This window comes from Thunnus thynnus, chromosome 23 (assembly GCF_963924715.1).
Source record: "Thunnus thynnus chromosome 23, fThuThy2.1, whole genome shotgun sequence".
In the NCBI taxonomy this organism is placed as follows: domain Eukaryota; kingdom Metazoa; phylum Chordata; class Actinopteri; order Scombriformes; family Scombridae; genus Thunnus; species Thunnus thynnus.
The window spans coordinates 595,386-613,208 of NC_089539.1; the positions used below are offsets into that span (position 1 = coordinate 595,386).

At 39.5% G+C, this 17,823-nt stretch overlaps 1 protein-coding gene across 1 annotated transcript; it reads left to right on the forward strand.

Moving 5' to 3' along the window:
- Positions 1–1,088: 1,088 nt before the first annotated feature.
- LOC137176260 (uncharacterized) lies at positions 1,089–15,044 on the forward strand (the record flags this gene model as incomplete). Its single annotated transcript, XM_067582448.1, has 3 exons — positions 1,089–1,404; positions 9,760–10,205; positions 14,604–15,044. Coding segments are annotated over 3 exons (945 nt in total), but the record flags the coding sequence as incomplete, so codon positions are not given.
- Between the last annotated feature and the right edge of the window lie 2,779 nt (positions 15,045–17,823).

Here is a 17,823-nt window from a genome sequence, read left to right on the forward strand (position 1 = left end):
CGCTAATGCTACCAAATAGAACTTGCTTTTGCTAAAAGTGTTAGCAAAATGGAAATATAATTTTGTACAGTGAAGTACATAAATTTAGCTGATGTATTCAGTGTTAGCACATCAGTTATACACTGAATGTTTATTGGTGTTGTTTCAAGCACATCTGTTGTCCACTCAATGTTTATTTGTGCTGTTTTTAGCACCTTAACCTCTGCCTTTAAACCACACTGAGCTGCACCTTTGCTAGTTGTTAAAATGTTTTGTGCAGGTGACTATAGTGGTGCAGGGCACAAAAGCACATGTTTTTTAATGTTGATGTAGACATCTTATGCCAATTGCCATGTGAAGGAGGGAGTGTTTTGGTATTCTTTCTAATTGTGTGTTTTAGTAACCACAGTTCTATGAGAACACAGAAACTTGAGACTACTATGTTGTTTATGATGGGATTTTACAATTATTAATGTCTCATTAGTTCTGATGTTATCCTTTTAAGAAATATAGAGTACAATGAGAGAACTTGATGAGGTGTATTCTAGCTTTTATTTTATGGTCCACTATTTCACATTAGAAACTTGAATGTGAGTTCTGACCTTGCCCACTATAGGTCAGGTTTTTGGACCTACCTGGAGTTTGAGCCTGGACACTGTTGGATGTTTGATGGCAAGCTACAACCCAATGGAGTGGAACTAGAGACTCAGTTGCATGCAGAAGATTGAAATCCCGGACTCAAGGACCTTGTCTCTTCACACACAACTAACGCATTCTACAGTGCGGTAGGATGAAAAGTTGCCACTTCCACAATGGTACAAATAGAACTATTAGCTAGTTCTGGATGATAAGTGTGGGACACGAGGACTGAGTTCACATCAGTGACTAAAGTGACTGAAAGAGAATAGGATCTGATTGAATCCTGAATCTAAAGACTTTTGTTTTTGCTTTATACATATATATATATGTATATATAGATATATATTCCCTGCAACCATTACTATATTTCATAACTTTTAGTAAAAAGGGTTACACTTTCTATTGACAATACAATGTGTTCTATTTAACAGAAAATATCCAATGTATAAAATCCTAATCCTATTCTGCAAGTTATATCTGTCAGTGCAATATGTTCATATGTTCACAATAGTCAGTCATGTGGTAGGTTGTGTGTTTGTGTTGCTATCAGTTGCCCATTGTGTTTTTTTTGCACTTTGTTTGAATGGAAGAATAGATATTTGAATAAATGTCACCAGAATGACCTGGAGAACATTATTCCCTTCGTGGTGGTCAGCCTGCTCTACACTCTGTCTGGACCTGAGCTTTCAGCCGCTCTGCTTCACTTCTTTGCCAGCTGTTGGATCTTCCACACCACCGCCTACATCGGTGTGGCCCAGCAGGGGTCTGTACTTGATCCTGGGCATTGTTAGGATGGCATAGGTGAAGAGTAACCAGGTGTTGGATCTGGGAGGAGCACAGCTGGTTATCAGCAATAATTGATTATTATCAGAGATAATTATTAATTATTAAAATTAATCAAATATTTAATATGAATGAATAATAATGGGGCACCACCCGGAAAATTGGGACCAATAACCAGACAGTGAGGTAGTCTTATAAAAGAGTTCACAAAGAATGCTAATATTTGAGGGATATCAACATTCACAGGTGAACAAAGGTTTGAGTTTGAGCTCTGACTCTACCTATCTGACTCAATAATGACAAAAGACTTCTCTTTAAATGTATAACAGTGTTTATTAAACAATAGCAAAGTTAACCAAGTTAGCCGATGCTTTGGTCAAATCTAATTCTACCTGAGCAAAAATACATCTATGTACAGTGAAGACACATGCAAGTGGAAGCGTGTGTGTGTGTGTGTGTGTGTGTGTGTGTGTGTGTGTTTTTGTGGGCTGCTTTGTCCACAGAGAGTGCGCGTACAGACGTAATGCACATTGTCTGATTTTCAATCGAAAACAACTTACTGTCTCACTCACGGTGGCACAAACGCAGTCTACCGTGGTGAATGGTGGGGCATAGGAGTTATCTGCCTCTCCATCAAGAAATCCTTTCTTCCTTCTGCAGGCAAGTTGAGAGCACTGGGTTGCAGCAGCAGTCTCGGATCCAGTGATTGTGTTTGGGAACATGGGGCGAAGTCTCAGCTCGTCCAGCAAGGGGAGGCTCTTCAAACTTTGCGAGGGAAATTACACATGCACGCGGTTACCTCCTTGAGTAAACTGGCTCATTGAGATGGCAGTTACATGGACAGGCGATGTTCAATTCATGCAGCCGGTTCTTAAAGCTGCAGTGACGTCACAGCTGCATAGCCATGACTTCCAGTGGTGTTGGTGCATCTCTGCCAATGAGAGATGAATTCACACCAAGGTGTGAACTGAGCAAAGCAAGCTGGGATGCTTTAGCATGCTTTGTTTGACTTGGTGCCCTTCCTTGTTATCAGGCTCTGTGACTGCATGCAGGCCTGCCTTTGTCTCATGCAAATGGAGTATGAGGCCCAATACGAGTATTTATATCACCCACACAAACATTACACATTATATTCTTGATAGTGATGGGAGAAATTAAGCTTTCATAAGCAGTGAATCATATGAAGCAACTGTGTTGAAAATGGTTCACAGTTTCGAGGCATTTGATACAGTCAACATGGCGACATCTGCTGGGCAATTTTGACATTGCTTACAGGATTTGGGACAAGATGTCATGAAAAGGGAAGATGTAAGTAAACTCACAGATGTCATCTGTTTGATGTTTTCTGTCACATCTTATTCAATAAAGGTTATTTACCAAAAACTGTCTCAGTAGATGGATGTACACATATATATAGCGATAGTAATTTTAAGGTTTATAGTAACCCCTTACTACTTTTTTAAACTCTGTGATGAATTAGTGACAGTAAGCTCTGTGACAGATTTATAACTGGCTTTACACAGTGACATGAAACAAAGAAATAAAAGTGATTGTGCCACAATTATAATATAGTGTTTAAGGATGTGCTTGTGCAACTAGGAAAGTGACTGTGCTAATGAAAAAAGAAAATATAAACATGTGATGTGTATGTGCAGGGGGGGTCAAAGATTGTCATCAAAAACAGAGTCACTTCCACAGAATCAGGCTTCAGTCTGCTCCTCTTCTTTCTCACTACCTCTGTAGCTTTGGAGAAGACCTGTTCACATGACACCAATGTTGTTTGGGTACACTGCCAGCTCTTAAGCGCAGATCAAACACTTGCTGGTGCTGCCTCCATTATCCCTTTTTTCACTCCCTCACTCTATCAAACACTCACACACACACAGCCTTTCAATCGCACACTCTCACTTTCAGCAAGTCACTCAAACACTTTCTAATTCTCTGTCACTCACACTAAATTTTTTATCAGTCAACTAAATCGAACTGCTGATCTGTGTATGCTTTTATGTGTGTGTGTGTGTTGGTTGGTGTGTCTATCTACAGTATAGGTATGTGTGTGTATTTATGTCTGCCTATTCTAGAGCATGTATCTAATGTAATACTTCTCGTACTTTAATCAAACTGCCCCTGGCTGTCTCTTTGGCGTATATGCAAAAATCTCCACTCAAAAACCCACAAAGTTTGGAGGGATTCTGCCCACTTTTAAACATTATGGGAGATTGACAAGCGCCCGCTCCACATTCAAACCATATGATTCAACACACTGAATGTATATAAATATTTACAGTCATTGATTCAATCAACCGAGTTCAGAGTTTAACCAACAACACAACACGCTCCCAATACGTGTGTGACTTAATAGAGTTTGTTTGGGATGGTCATGTGATTTTTGCTGTGGTAAAGCTAGGTGTCGATACATCTTGCCATGATACTTCTGCTTTGAAAGGTCAATACAGTGTTGAGTAGTCTGTTTCAAGCATGACATCACTAATTATTGCACAATCAAGCAACAGTTAACGCTACATTCAGTCCACCATCATTTTGGCAAAGGTTATACCACAATGAGCTCATTATATTGAGGTGCATCTGTTTGTCTCCACAGGGCCGGCCTTCAATCAATTCCAGCTGAGAGGCAGCTACAATATCTACAAGACACACATAATTAATACATGCAACTATTTCAATAATAAACATTCAACCCTTCAAGTTTGTGCCTTATTTCTTTTACCAGTACTGTATACAAATTGTGCTACAAAATACTAGTTGAAGAGGACCTTTATTACAGGCGTACTGTTCACTTTCTCCGTGGCTCTCCATGACCACCAGCTTCTACACATGCTCACATCCCTACACAAAACCTAAATCTGTTTTTATTTCACTTTTGCTGCAGCTATCTAAACTAGTTTGATTACTAAACCAAGGTCTTTGCATTTATTTTTTGTGTTGCCATTCACTTGCTGGAAAAATTTTCACTGATGGAAATTTTTAAACCAAACTTTGCTATCAATTTAATTGCAACTCAAAGTAATGGAACACGTATTAAAACTCAAGTGCAACCATGAAATACTTAAAGTACAGTTGTAAAATCAAAAAAAAAAAAATCAAAAAAGTCATCCATTTAAAATGTTTAAGAATAAAATCCACTTAGTTAAGCTACAACATAACATCATGTCTCAATGTTAAGTCATGAATCCAACTTAAAATATAGCCTTTTTTAAAAAAATATATATATATCCTAAGAAATTACGTCCATGTTAGACAGATCTGCATACTTTATGTTCAGTGCCATCGCAGGGACTGTGTGTGGCCTATGTAGTGAAGGGTAAAGTACAGATGTGGAGGTCGGAGTGGTGTTGATGGTTTGCCTTTTTGTTAATTGTAACCATGATCTACCCTTAGCCTTAACCATTCTGTAGTTTCCATGTACAAATGATGCAGAAAGAGAGTTTTTAAAAATACTGTCATTGGATGTACAAAAATACTGTATGTAATCTGGGGTTGTGTGGGGTTGAATATTACACAAATAAAATCTTAAATAAAACATTTAATATTGACTTTAAAATGTCTCAAATGTGCAAGTACATACATCTTAGGCTAGTGCATATATTTGAGGCTAAGTTGTTACAATATTTCAGTCACTGACAACAAGAGTACCAGTTAACATGTCAAATGACACTGTCCCACCCGTGGGACACTTTAGCCTCTGTAACTTTGGTTCAGGACCACTCACTCATTCTGACTGTTTGGTTCTGTAATTTAAAGAGTTGCCTTTCAAATGAGACCATGGTTATGAACAGTAACCTTTTTATTTTGGTTACATTATTTTTGGACAAAAATAGGGGTGCCTGGTAGGAAGTTAAAGTCTTATTTCAGATCAGGACTTCTCCCACAAATTACACAACCTGGGATGAATTCCAGGCATTTACATCTAACTGATCTTTGGACTTGACAGACTTGTCTTGGCTGTTCATGGTGACTGTGCGAAAAAAAACAGGTAAGATCCACATGTTTTTAACTGCACACCTCACGCTGTCTTGCTTTTGTTAAAATAGAAAGAAATTAATCTTGATATTGATGATTCATCAATTGATACAGTCTGTCAAATAACTTGCATGTTCATGAAACCAGTTTTGCTGTTTGTCCGGCTTCATGTTTCACCACAAAGACAACTAAAATGTCTCTTGTACTGGAGAGATTAGTCTTTATTTTAGCTTTGTCTACTTTGTTTTGCTGGTCACTGTTTAAAGATCCGTGAACGGAACTGAAATCCAGGTATTCCTGTACCCCATCTCTGAACAGGATTTGGGAAAATCCTCAGTCCCCCCACACTCTTCACAAGGGGGGGGGGGGGGGGGGGTTTAGAAATGGGTCATATCTACCGCCAACCAGTCTGCAACCTTCACTAGTGGGTCATCAGGTTTTTATCACGTGATTACAACCAGAATTCATAGTAGTGATGCAAAATGCAACCTAGCTGCATGGCTGGATTAACCTGTTAGTAAAGGGCTGAGGCAAAGCTTTGCTGTTGGGCCCCTTTGACCCTCCTGCAAAATGTATTTAGGAATATGCACTATGTGATCACAATCTAATCTAAAATAAGTTGTGTTTTAAAACTATTTTGACACAGGACCCCTCTATAAGACAGAGCGACACAGTTCTTTGATGATGCAGAAGGTGTTTAGTGGAGCAAATTTTCAAACAAGTTTACAAACAATCAGATTGCCAAAAACCACATGACATGCAGTGACTTTGGGGGTCCGTGGGAATATGGGGCCCTGGGGCAGTTGCTCTTTTTGCTCAGTTGGTTATCCAGCCTTGCCTGAGATTTTTGTTGTACAGTGACATTTCCTCTTAAATCAAGACCTAAGCAAAATCCTTAATCAAATAATTGTATATAAATTGCTACCAACCAAACCTTTTCTGGTTATGTCAGGATACCGCATGCTTGGAAGCCCTTTGCACCCTCTGGCTCTGGTGACCTCACAGAGCACACAAGCTATAAACAACAAATTACAAACAACTTAACTAGATGCCATCACTTTATTGACTGAGGACCTTCAGTTGTAGAGCTTTTTAAAATTTATAATTCATAAATTAGTTCACAAATCCTTTTATTATTTATAATTCACATGGGATATGAATTTAGGTGGAAGAGAAATAGAGAGAGGCTGAGTTGGTCAGTCTTGCTTTGTGTGAGAGTAAATATGAGGGTGTCTGGGGAGTGGATGTCTATCTGAGAGGCTTACGTGCTGTGATGGGTCATAGGTGGGAGTAGTAGCGATGAACTCTAAGCATTGCAAAAACCAAAGAACACTAGGGGAGACACTGATTCAAGGGATGGGTTGATGGAAGGGGATAGGTGTCCAGTGCAAAAGATAGATGGTAGGAAGTAGGAATAAAGAGCACGAAGCACTCAGATTATAAATCATCCCATACAGAACACATACAGTCCTGCGCATGACTCCATGCTGCAGCAGATCAACTTATCATAGCAGTTCAACAACGCATATATGGAACTTGTAAGAGTACCACTAGAAACTTAGAAGGTATTTGCCATGCTAGCTTCAACTCAGCATGTGGTTCTTCAGCATTTAGCTATTGATATGTATGCATTTTTCCTCGCTAGTGCATGTCCACGTAGTTGTCTAATTATATGTTTGGTATCGACTATCATTTAAATGGGTATGGGTAGCTCCTGGTCGTAAAGCAAAGCAATGCTGAAGCTCCTTTTACCTATTTTAATTCTAATGGCCAGCAGGGGGCGATTTGATTGACTGCAAAAGAAGTCCGATTGTATGTAAGTCTATGACAAAATGACCCTACTTCTCACTTGATTATTCAGTAAACACTTCCTAATGAGTTAATGGTCTCAATTGCTAATGTCAAGTCTTCTTCAGTGCCTCAGGTTGTTCATTTTGTAAATCATGGTCCTATCTAGAGTCAAAAAGACTATTAAGCAGTGTATGCTTTAGGGTGGGAAAATTTCATTTCATGAAGGTATCGTAACATTTTGATCGCAAAAAAAAGTCTCGCTTGTTCACCATTCAGCTGTGATAAAAGACTCTCTAAAGAGTTGGATGTTCAGTTTTTTAGGCCATTTTTCACTAGAGGAAATTAACATTAGCTTCATTGTTCACCATAGATCGTATGCACCATACTAAACAAGCAGCAGCTAGCACTATGGTCCCTTTCGTCCAAATATGGTCACTCCTGGCTCCACAATCAACCATCGCAACGGTCAAATCCAAGATGGCGATGGTAAATTGCTAAACTCAAGGCTACCAGTCAGCAGTTCCAAAACAATGGGTGATGTCACATGATGTCAATTCCTCACCTCATGGTACACGTGAGCCGCAAGTTGTGATCTAATACGGCCTACTCATATCACAGCTGCTCCTCTGCCTCTTGTATCATTTCCCTGCTTTCCGGCTATCCCCTGCATTGTCATTGGCATTCTCCATCATAAGGGATACATGCCTCATGTATCTCCTTTTCATTCTTCTCACACCTTGAGTCTACGAAGTTTGGAGCATCCTAACACTACATCTCTGCATAGTCTTTTACTAGCTGGCTATCCTGGCACTACATCTCAGGAGGACAGCTTACTAGTTTCTCATTATGCAAACTTGTCGTCAGTGTATCAGGACGTTCATCAGCACGTGACCACATCACTGTCAGCATATTTATTACGGCCCAACCTCAGCTCACTTTGATTGCCCCAGCAGTAGCGACGTTAAACTCTTGGTGCTCTCAAGTTTTCTCATAGGAGCGCTGCTCATAACGTTTTACCTCAGCCGCGGCATTTCTTCAGAGTTGGGAGTGTGGTTATTCCGTGGCTTAAGTCTTTAGCATGCTTTTATTGAGGGAACTACATTCTGCTAACCATGTTGCTTAGCCACATTGGGATCTATACTTCTACCAGCTTTTTCGCCAGTGACATGGTGTCTGAATTTATTCTTTTAGCTAATTCCTGTTTATTAGATTCATTCATACATGTTGACACCCTGTTTCATCAACCTTAGTTCTCAGGCAATGTTTTGCCAACACTAATTCATTCAATCCTGAATTAAAGCGTCATTCTGTCTCACCTTTAATTTCATATTCTACAGTCTCCAAGCAAATTAAATGAAGGTATGTTCATATATTAAACCATGACTCCCTTCCCATCTATGTTCCATGTTAACATTTTTAAGCTCAATATTGCAGTGTTTCAGGTCAGTCCAACCTAGTCAATTCAGGGGGTGTTCGTCCCTGCCTATTCACATATGGTCCACTGTTGATTTTAATCTCTTAAGCTCAAAACTGTATTTCCTGTGTCATGCTCAATTTTATGCTTCATCTCTCAGCAGATCATGCCACCTTCATGATTAAACAAGGCCTGTTTCATTTCCTGCTTGGTAAGTAAGCATTCTTTAGGAGAAACCATCAGGCTGTGTATTTCTTTTAATGATGGGGAGCTTGCACCCTGTATTTTGGGGGATTTATATTGCTGCTGCTCAGGGCAATGCCCCTCGACTCAAAATCTCCTGTAGAGTCTAAGTGCAACACTTTTAGACTATTATCTCCATCATCCGTAGAATACACATTATCTTTACTTCATTCACTTGTTCTCCTATGAATGGAGCTTTAGATAAGTTCAGTCAGGAAGATCACCTTTGCACGTATAGACTGTAGTTTTATTTCTCATATCATTCTGCATTCACATCTCTCACGTATCTGTTACTCGTTTTTCCTTGGCCTACTTTGCCAGGGCTGTCAGTTGACATCTGTTGGTCACACCAGCTGGTTACATCTATTCAATAGCAGCAACGACACAGCTTCATCATAACCCATCATCTGCCACTGTCTTTCATTCAGATTAGCACCATTCAGGGCTTTCTTTCAGGTTAGGGCGGCTACTTCTGTCGCCAACCAAGGTATTTCATCTGCCTCCCTGCTACAACTGAGATGGCAGTCACCCTCTGCCTACACATCTTCATTCGTCCAGACGTCAGCACTGTTCTCGCAAATTAAGATCTCTTAAACCACAATCTGGTAAGTCATACATATAACTGGTGGTGGTGTTCTAGGTTATGGGCATCACAGCTCATTGCTATCATTGCTGATCATGTTGGCATCTCTTCCTCTCAAAGATCAAATCTGGTGCATGGCAAAGTGCTTTGTCATACCTATGGGTCATTTCACTCTGCTTTCGGGCTATCCACTCTCTTCCCCATGTATCAAATTTAGTTGTCGGACCTCACTCATCGGCTCATGGTCGCCTGACCTCTCATATCTGCTCACACACCAGCTCATGGTCTTCGGACCTCACGCACTAGTACATGGTTGTCTGACCTCTCATATGTGCTCACGCATCAGCCCACGGTCTTCGGACTCCATGCATCAGCTCACGCATCAGCACATGTCACCAGCTCACACATCAGCACACGGTCTTTGGACCCCGCATCAGCTCATGCATCAGCACATGGTCGTCGGACCTCACACACCAGTTCACGCATCAGCCTACAGTCTCCGGACCTCACGCATCAGCCCACGGTCTCCGGACCTCACACATCAGCACATGGTCGCCAGACCCCAACACCAGCTCATGCATTAGTACATGGTCACCGGACCCTACACATCATCTCATGGTCTACGGACCTCACACGTCATCTCTCGGTCTCCAGACCTCGCTCATCATCCCATGGTCTCCGGACATCACACATCATCTCATGGTCTCCGGACCTCACATCCTCGCATGGTCCCCAGACCTAACACAGCATCTCATGGCCTCTGGACTCATGGCTTTTTCCACTCATCCTAGTGTCTGCCAACTCACTATCTACATCATTGTTTCATCTTCATTCATCCAAGCATAAGGATTACATATCACAATGTTATTATCACTGCACTCTGTCCAATTCTCCTTTCGTATCTCACTAGAATCCTCACTGCCGGCAAATTAAGGACTGTATACCTGGTGTCGGGTCATATGTCCTCAGTTCTCTTCTTTGGGGGGTTATCCTACTCTACTCTTGCATTCTGCTCCCCCTTTCATATCTGGTGAAATCACAATGGGGTCTAATCGCCAATGACTTTTCCACTTCATCCAAAGACTTCCACTTCATCATTCATGCTGTTCAAATAAACATAATTTCTTTCAAAGAATTGAGTCTCTCCTGATTGAATTGAGTGCAGTAAACACACAAGTCAAAATATTCATTAAACACACCACCTTACAACACAGGAATGAGCACTGATCCTAACATAGGATTTCAACATATCTGTTAGAAAAGTTATATATTAATTCTATTAATCCATGTATTCCTTAATTCTTTTAAATCCATGTATTCCTATAGTAGTAATGACTTCATGAGCTTCTTTAATGATAAAATTCTAACTATTTGAGACAAAATTCATCACCACCTGCCCTCAACAGGCACCGATTTATCCACAAACACAGGAATCTTAGAAACAGCTGTAAAACCTGATATATTTTTAGACTGTTTTTCTCTAATTGACCTTCCTGAATTAACTTCAATGATTTCTTCATCCAAATCATCAACTTTTCTCTTAGACCCCATCCCAACTAGGCTGCTTAAGGAAGTCTTACCCATAGTAAGCACTTCTTTACTAGATATGATCAATCAGTCTTAATTAACAGGTTATGTACCACAGTCCTTTAAAGTAGCTGTAATTAAACCTTCTGTTAAGACACTTACTCTTGATTCAGACATTTTAGCCATATATAGACCTATATCTAATCTTCCATTTCTCTCTAAGATCAGTTGTGTGACTTTCTACATAACAATAGTTTTATTTGAGGATTTTCAGTCAGGATTTAGAGCACATCATAGCACAGAGACAGCACTGGTGGAAGTCACCAATGATCTCCTAATTGCATCAGTCAAAGGACTTCTCTCTGTACTTGTCTTGTTAGATCTCAATTTGACACAATTGATCATCAAATTCTATTACACAGACTGGAACATTTAATTGGCATTACAGGAACTGCATTAAGCTGGTTTAAGTTCTATTTATCTGATCGATTTCAGTTTGTAATGATGAATCAGACACAGAGTTCCACAAGGTTCTGTGCTTGGACCAATACTATTCACCTTATATATGCCTCCTTTAGGTAATATTATTTGGAAACACTCCATAAGTTTTCACTGTTATGCAGATGATACCCAATTATTTAAACCTATACCTAATTATTTATCAATGAAGCCAGATGAAACCAATCAGGTAACTAAACTCCAAGGATACCTTAAGGACATAAAGACATGGATGACCTACAATTTTCTGCCACTAAACTCAGACAAAATGGCAGTTACTGTGCTTCTTTGCAAGGTTTCATTAGAGAATACCCACTTCCTTTCCTATAAAACAGCATTTATGATTTATAAAAAGCTGGCAATTTGAGGAATGATTTACCCAGTCTCAGCATGTCCGCATTGCTCATCCAGGATGTATATTGGACATCTGCCTCTGTGTGCATTATGTTAAGTGCCTTGGAGATGGGGCTCATGGTCACAATGTATTCAGTGAGGGAAGAAAGCTTGGGAGGACTGAACCTGTTACACCATCAAACAGCAATAAATTATTTCACATATCCACGTAATGTTAGTTAACTATTTCATAAGTTAATATGAATGGTGTTTTTGGCTTGGATATTTGAATAACTGAGAAGAGAGTACTGAGTATTAAATGATTAGATTTAGGTTATGTACAACTGTTCCTAAAAAGTACATGCAAGGAGACTTCATTCTATTGTCTAGCTAGAAACCACCATCCCCACAAATGCCACAACTTACTTGTATTGTAATTTTTACATAATCTTGTATACATGATAATATGTTTACCAGTATAAAATATTTAAAACATGAAATGCTAGTTTATAATAAGAGATTAGAAATATAATACTCCATTGTCGTGACTGAATTTAGGTTTACTTTACTTTAATTAACCAGCTAAAATAATTATTGAAAATAAATACATCACAGCTGAACATGTGCTCTCAGCTGAATAATCCTAGCACTGACATGGGTGTCCATGGTAGTAAATAGGGATGTGCAGTGAGTCCAGTATTTGTATTTTTATCTGTATTTGTTGAGGCAGCAAAATTATTTGTATTTGAATAAAAGTGGAAAGAGGCTTAAAAATCATGTTTTTGTATTTATTACGCTTTTAATTTTGGAAAATTAAAGTGTTATAATAAGCGCTTATGAATAAACTACCTTACGAAGGTACCCACACTGGGTCTCAAACAGTCTCCCGGATCATAGACGACTTTGCTGACTACTGAGCTAAAACTTTACTCATCACCTCATTGCAGACAGACCCTACCTATTTATATACCCATAACACAGAGACAGAGAGCACACCGTGTAATATGTAAAGAGGAACTTCAAAGGTGATTCTTGCTTTGCACTTTTCATTCATTGCTTATTTTTTACAACCTAACTTTGTGGAAAGGAGAAGGAGAACAACAGGTTATGGATAGTCCCTTGGGAGCACTTTGTGTGTGTCAGTAGCTCAGCTTTATCCCTGGGGAACACCCCCAACTCCAGGAGTGATGAATAATGTATTTGTATTCGGGCACACCCCTAATAGTTAATAAAACTAGCTAGCTAATGTCCACAGGATGCAGATTTTCATGCCTTTGTTATGATACTATCAACATGTAATTTACAATTAACCATTAAATGAGCCTGATCACAAAGATTTGCATGAAACTTACAAATTAGAGTTATATTTTGATTGGAGTATTTTAGTAGTGTGTGTAGGTTAAATTTTTCATGGGTTGTCAACAGCATTAGTATCAATAATGTTGATCACTGAAAAAAACCTCAAAATTTAAGGTTATCTTCCACTTACATGTGGACTTTAAGTGCAATGGAGACTGATGGACCCTTCTCTGTTGTCTTTGATGATCCTCAGTATTCACTCCATCACCAAAAACTGGGAGTTCCACCTGGTGTCATTGGGGCAGATGAACTGGAGCCTAAACTCTCTTATAATTACTTCTGCAACTATGATGGATTGACCACACTTGTTCCAGAGTGCCCAGCACCTGGCAAACGTTGCACGTGAAACCTTTTTGTCTCATTTGAGTTTGCTTTTTTTGAGCAGGATAGAGGACAGATGTCTCACTCCGCTACTCTGTGCAGACACTTTCAGTTTATAATTGTAGCATCTGTCGTCCGACTAAGTATTGATAACATGCTTAGTATTTTACAAATTAGAGTTTTCTATTTGGTGAACATGTGTGCTGATACGCGAAAATTAACTAACTGGGTTTTATTTCAATTAAAAAAAGCAAAATTACGGCAGGGGCGGTGGGCAAATAATGTAATTGGTATATGCCTGAACACCATGTAACACTGATAACACCTTTACATAGAATATGTTTCTTCAAATTTGATCGCGAATTTTTGAAAGCTAGTAATTCGTGTTTTCAAACAAAGAAGTTATCTCAAATAACTCCTTTGAATAGGGCCATGGGTGGTCCATGTCTGATGACTCAGCCTCGGTGGTGGGTTCTCTCGAATCCATTTTGGGAATTTTATCACCGCTGATTGCTGCTGCTGCTGCTGGTGCCACTCTGATTGGTTCAGTTGACCAATTCCCCTCTCACTATTGATTACTTTTAAAAATATACATATATTAAAAAAACAGCAATGTGACTGTAACGTGTAACGCAACACAGTGTAAAAGTCAAAAGTACCCACAACTAAATCTACAGATACATGAAAAATGTACATAAGTGCAGTAACAAAGTACTTGTACTTTGTTACATTCCACCACTGCCAGTATGATAACCCCATCTTCATTCCATTTATGTGGTCATTGTACAAGATTTGATGCAATTTAGTTCAAAGGCACTTTAGGGTTAGGGTTAAGGAAGAGCATTGTGTTGTCGGTGGACTTGATGCGTTCAACACCTGTTTTGGGTTGTCTGCCGTGTTGCCTTCATTCCATTTCAAATTGCAAAACAAAAGGTGTTTTATGGCCTTTGTAAAATGGGAAGTTGCTCATTTAATTTTATATTTCCAAGAATATGTAGCTGAGGATATCTTAATATGAAATCATCATTCTTAAAACATAGAGTCTTCCTCAATTAATATTGAACCACGTCATCCAATAAAGCACTCCAACATTGTGTGTATGTGTCTATGTGTGTGTTTGTGTGTATTTGGTCGGCCTGCTCTACACTCTGACTGGACCTGAGCTTTCAGACTCTCTGCTTCACTTCTGCCTCTTTGCCAGCAGTGTGGATCCTCCACACTATTGCCTACATCGCCGCTCTCCCTCATCCCAGCAGGGGTCTGTCCTGGATCCTGGGCATGCTAGTCACTTTCTCCATGGCTCACAGGACGCTAAGTACAATGCTCTTACTTTAGAGACGATACTCGACCACCACTACACATACAAACATGTATACATACTAGGGGTGTGCCCAAATACAAATACATTATTCGGCAAAGCAGAAATAGTGGGTTTTTTATGAATATTTGTTTTATACAAATATTTTAAAAAATATTTGTTTTCAGGAAGAAAAAAAAACGTCAAATGCCAGTGCGCAGGTTGGTTACATTGCTATCTCAGTCTCACTCCTCTGCTCCACTGAGGGTTTTCTCCAGAGATAAAGCTGAGCTAATGACACACGTCAAGTGCTCCCAAGGGACTCTCCATAACCTGTTGTTCCCTTTCTCCTTTCCACAAAGTTAGGTTGTAAAAAATTGGCAATAAATGAAAAGTGCAAAGCAAGAATTGCCTATGAAGTTCTTCCATACACATTTCATGGTGTGCTGTGTTATGAGTGTATAAATAGGTAGAGGTCTGTCTGCAATGAAGCGATGAGTAAAGTTTTAGCTCAGTAATCAGCGCAGTCGTCTATGATCTGGGAGACTCCAGTTCGAGATCGGTGTGGGGACCTCCATCGTAAGATTTTTATTATTATTTTATTATTTATGAACACTTATTGTAACATTTTAATTTTCTAAAATTAAAAGCATAATAAAAACAAAAACATTTGCCGCATTTGACACAAGTGATCATCAAATCCTGTTACACAGACTAGAACATTTAATTGGCATTAAAGGAACTGCATTAAGCTGGTTTAAGTCCTATTTATCAGATCAATTTCAGTTTGTACATGTTAATGATGAATCCTCCATGAAAGCAAAAGTTAGACACAGAGTTCCACAAGGTTCTGTTCTTGGACCAATACTATTCACTTTGTATATGCTTCCTTTAGGTAATATTATCCGAAAACACAGACACAAACTCAGACAAAACTGAAGTTTTGTGCTTGGCCCTAAACACCTTAGAAACACATTACGGTGTTTGCGGTGGAGCTGGAGGCCAGCGGTGGAGCTGGAGGCCAGCTCCACCGCAAAGAATCTGGGAGTTCTTTTTGATCAGGAAATGTCATTTAACTCCCACATAAAACAAATTTCAAGGACTGCCTTTTTTCACTTATGTAATATTGCAAAAATCAGGCACATCCTGTCTCAACAAGATGCAGAAAAAATAGTCCGTGCATTTGTTACTTCTAGGCTGGATTATTGCAACTCATTATTATCAGGCTGCCCTAACAAGTCTCTAAAGACTCTCCAGTTCAGAATGCAGCTGCACATGTGCTGACTAAAACTAGAAAAAGAGATCATATTTCCCCCATCTTAGCTTCGCTGCATTGGCTTCCTGTAAAATCAAGAATGGAATTCAAAATCCTTCTACTCACATACAAAGCCCTTAACGGTCAGGCACCATTTTATCTTAAAGAGCTCATAGTACTCATAGTATTTCCCCATTAGAGCACTGCACTCCCAAAATGCAGGCTTACTGGTGGTTCCTACAGTCTTTAAAAGTAGAATGGGAGGCAGAGCCTTCAGCTATCAGGCTCCCCTCTTGTGGAACCATCTTCCAGATTCAGTCCAGGGGGCAGACACCCTCTCTACGTTTAAGAGTAGGCTTAAAACTTTCCTTTTTGATAAAGCTTATAGTTAGGGCTGACCAGGCTCGCCTTGGACCAGCCCTTAGTTATGCTGCTATAGGCCCAGACTGCCAGGGGGACTTCCATTGATGCACTGAGCTCCTCTCTCCTCTTCTCCATCTGTATATATTCTTTTACCATTAATGCATGTTACTAACTTGACTTCTTCCCCGGAGTTCTTTGTGCTTTCTCATCCGCAGGAAACCACATGGAACATGCTGACGTATTGGCGTCTTTCTTCTGTCCTTCTCCAGCTGTTGCTGTTTGTTGCTGCTAGTCATGTGTCTATTGTTGTTGTTGTTGTTGTTGTTGTTGCTGTTGCTGTTCTGCTTCTCTGTGCCCACCCGCCCCCTCTTCCCCCCACCCTCTTCTCTCTCTCTTAACGCAACCGGTCAAAGCAGATAGCTGCCTACCTAGAGCTGGGTTCTGCATGAGGTTTCATCCCATTAAAGGGGAGTTTTTCCTTACCGCTGTCGCCAAGTGCTTGCTCATGGGGGAATTGTTGGGTCTCTCTCTCTGTAAATTAAAGAGTATGGTCCAGACCTGCTCCATGTGAAAAGTGCCCTGAGATGACTTTTGTTGTGATTTGGCGCTATATAAATAAAATTGAATTGAATTGAATTATAGCAGCCTTTTACCCATATTGCAGCTTAAAGTGCTTCAAATTTACAAACAAAATAATTCCAAGACATTAAAAAATGTACAAAACAAATTATCTCAATGAGACAATTTAAAAGTATATTAAGTTACACTTTTGCATGAACTCACATGTTCTAATAAAACAAAGAAATGGCACAGATCACAAAGCTAAAGGACATTAGAGCAAAAGCATGTAAGCTAATCAGCCAGCTGAGGTATTGTCACAGTAATTACTCCTGTGGCAGAGTCAAACTTAACATATTTACACTGACAGTAAAAACAGATGTATTGGCTGATCATGGTTGGAAATCATTTTACTGGTACTACAGCACATATTTCCCAGAAAAAAGCTGTCAAGAAATTAAAATATTTACATATATCAGGGTTATTGTGCAGATTTACAAGCAGTAATGACAGCTTGTTTACTGCCACTACAACTCAGATTAGTCTATAAATTACATCTGTATTTTATGCCTTGCTCTGTCTCACATTTAAACACTAATAGCCATTGTCTCGAAACAAGGCAGTCAGCAGCAATAAATGCCAAACCCAATAACACAGGAAAAAATGCACGACATGACAAAGAAGAAAATAGGTGACTTGAAGAAAAAAGCTGATCTACTGAAAATTCATCATTCTAATTTTTCAGTCAAAGCAGTCTAGGATTTCAGTTTGAAAAGTATGATTACAAAGGTGAATTCTGCCTTTCTGTTGCAATGATAACCTTGAGTTTGAAGTAGTGTTTGCCATGGTCAGCTGAACTGAAGTGTCTGGCCACAAGAGGATTCTCATCTTGGTTCTTG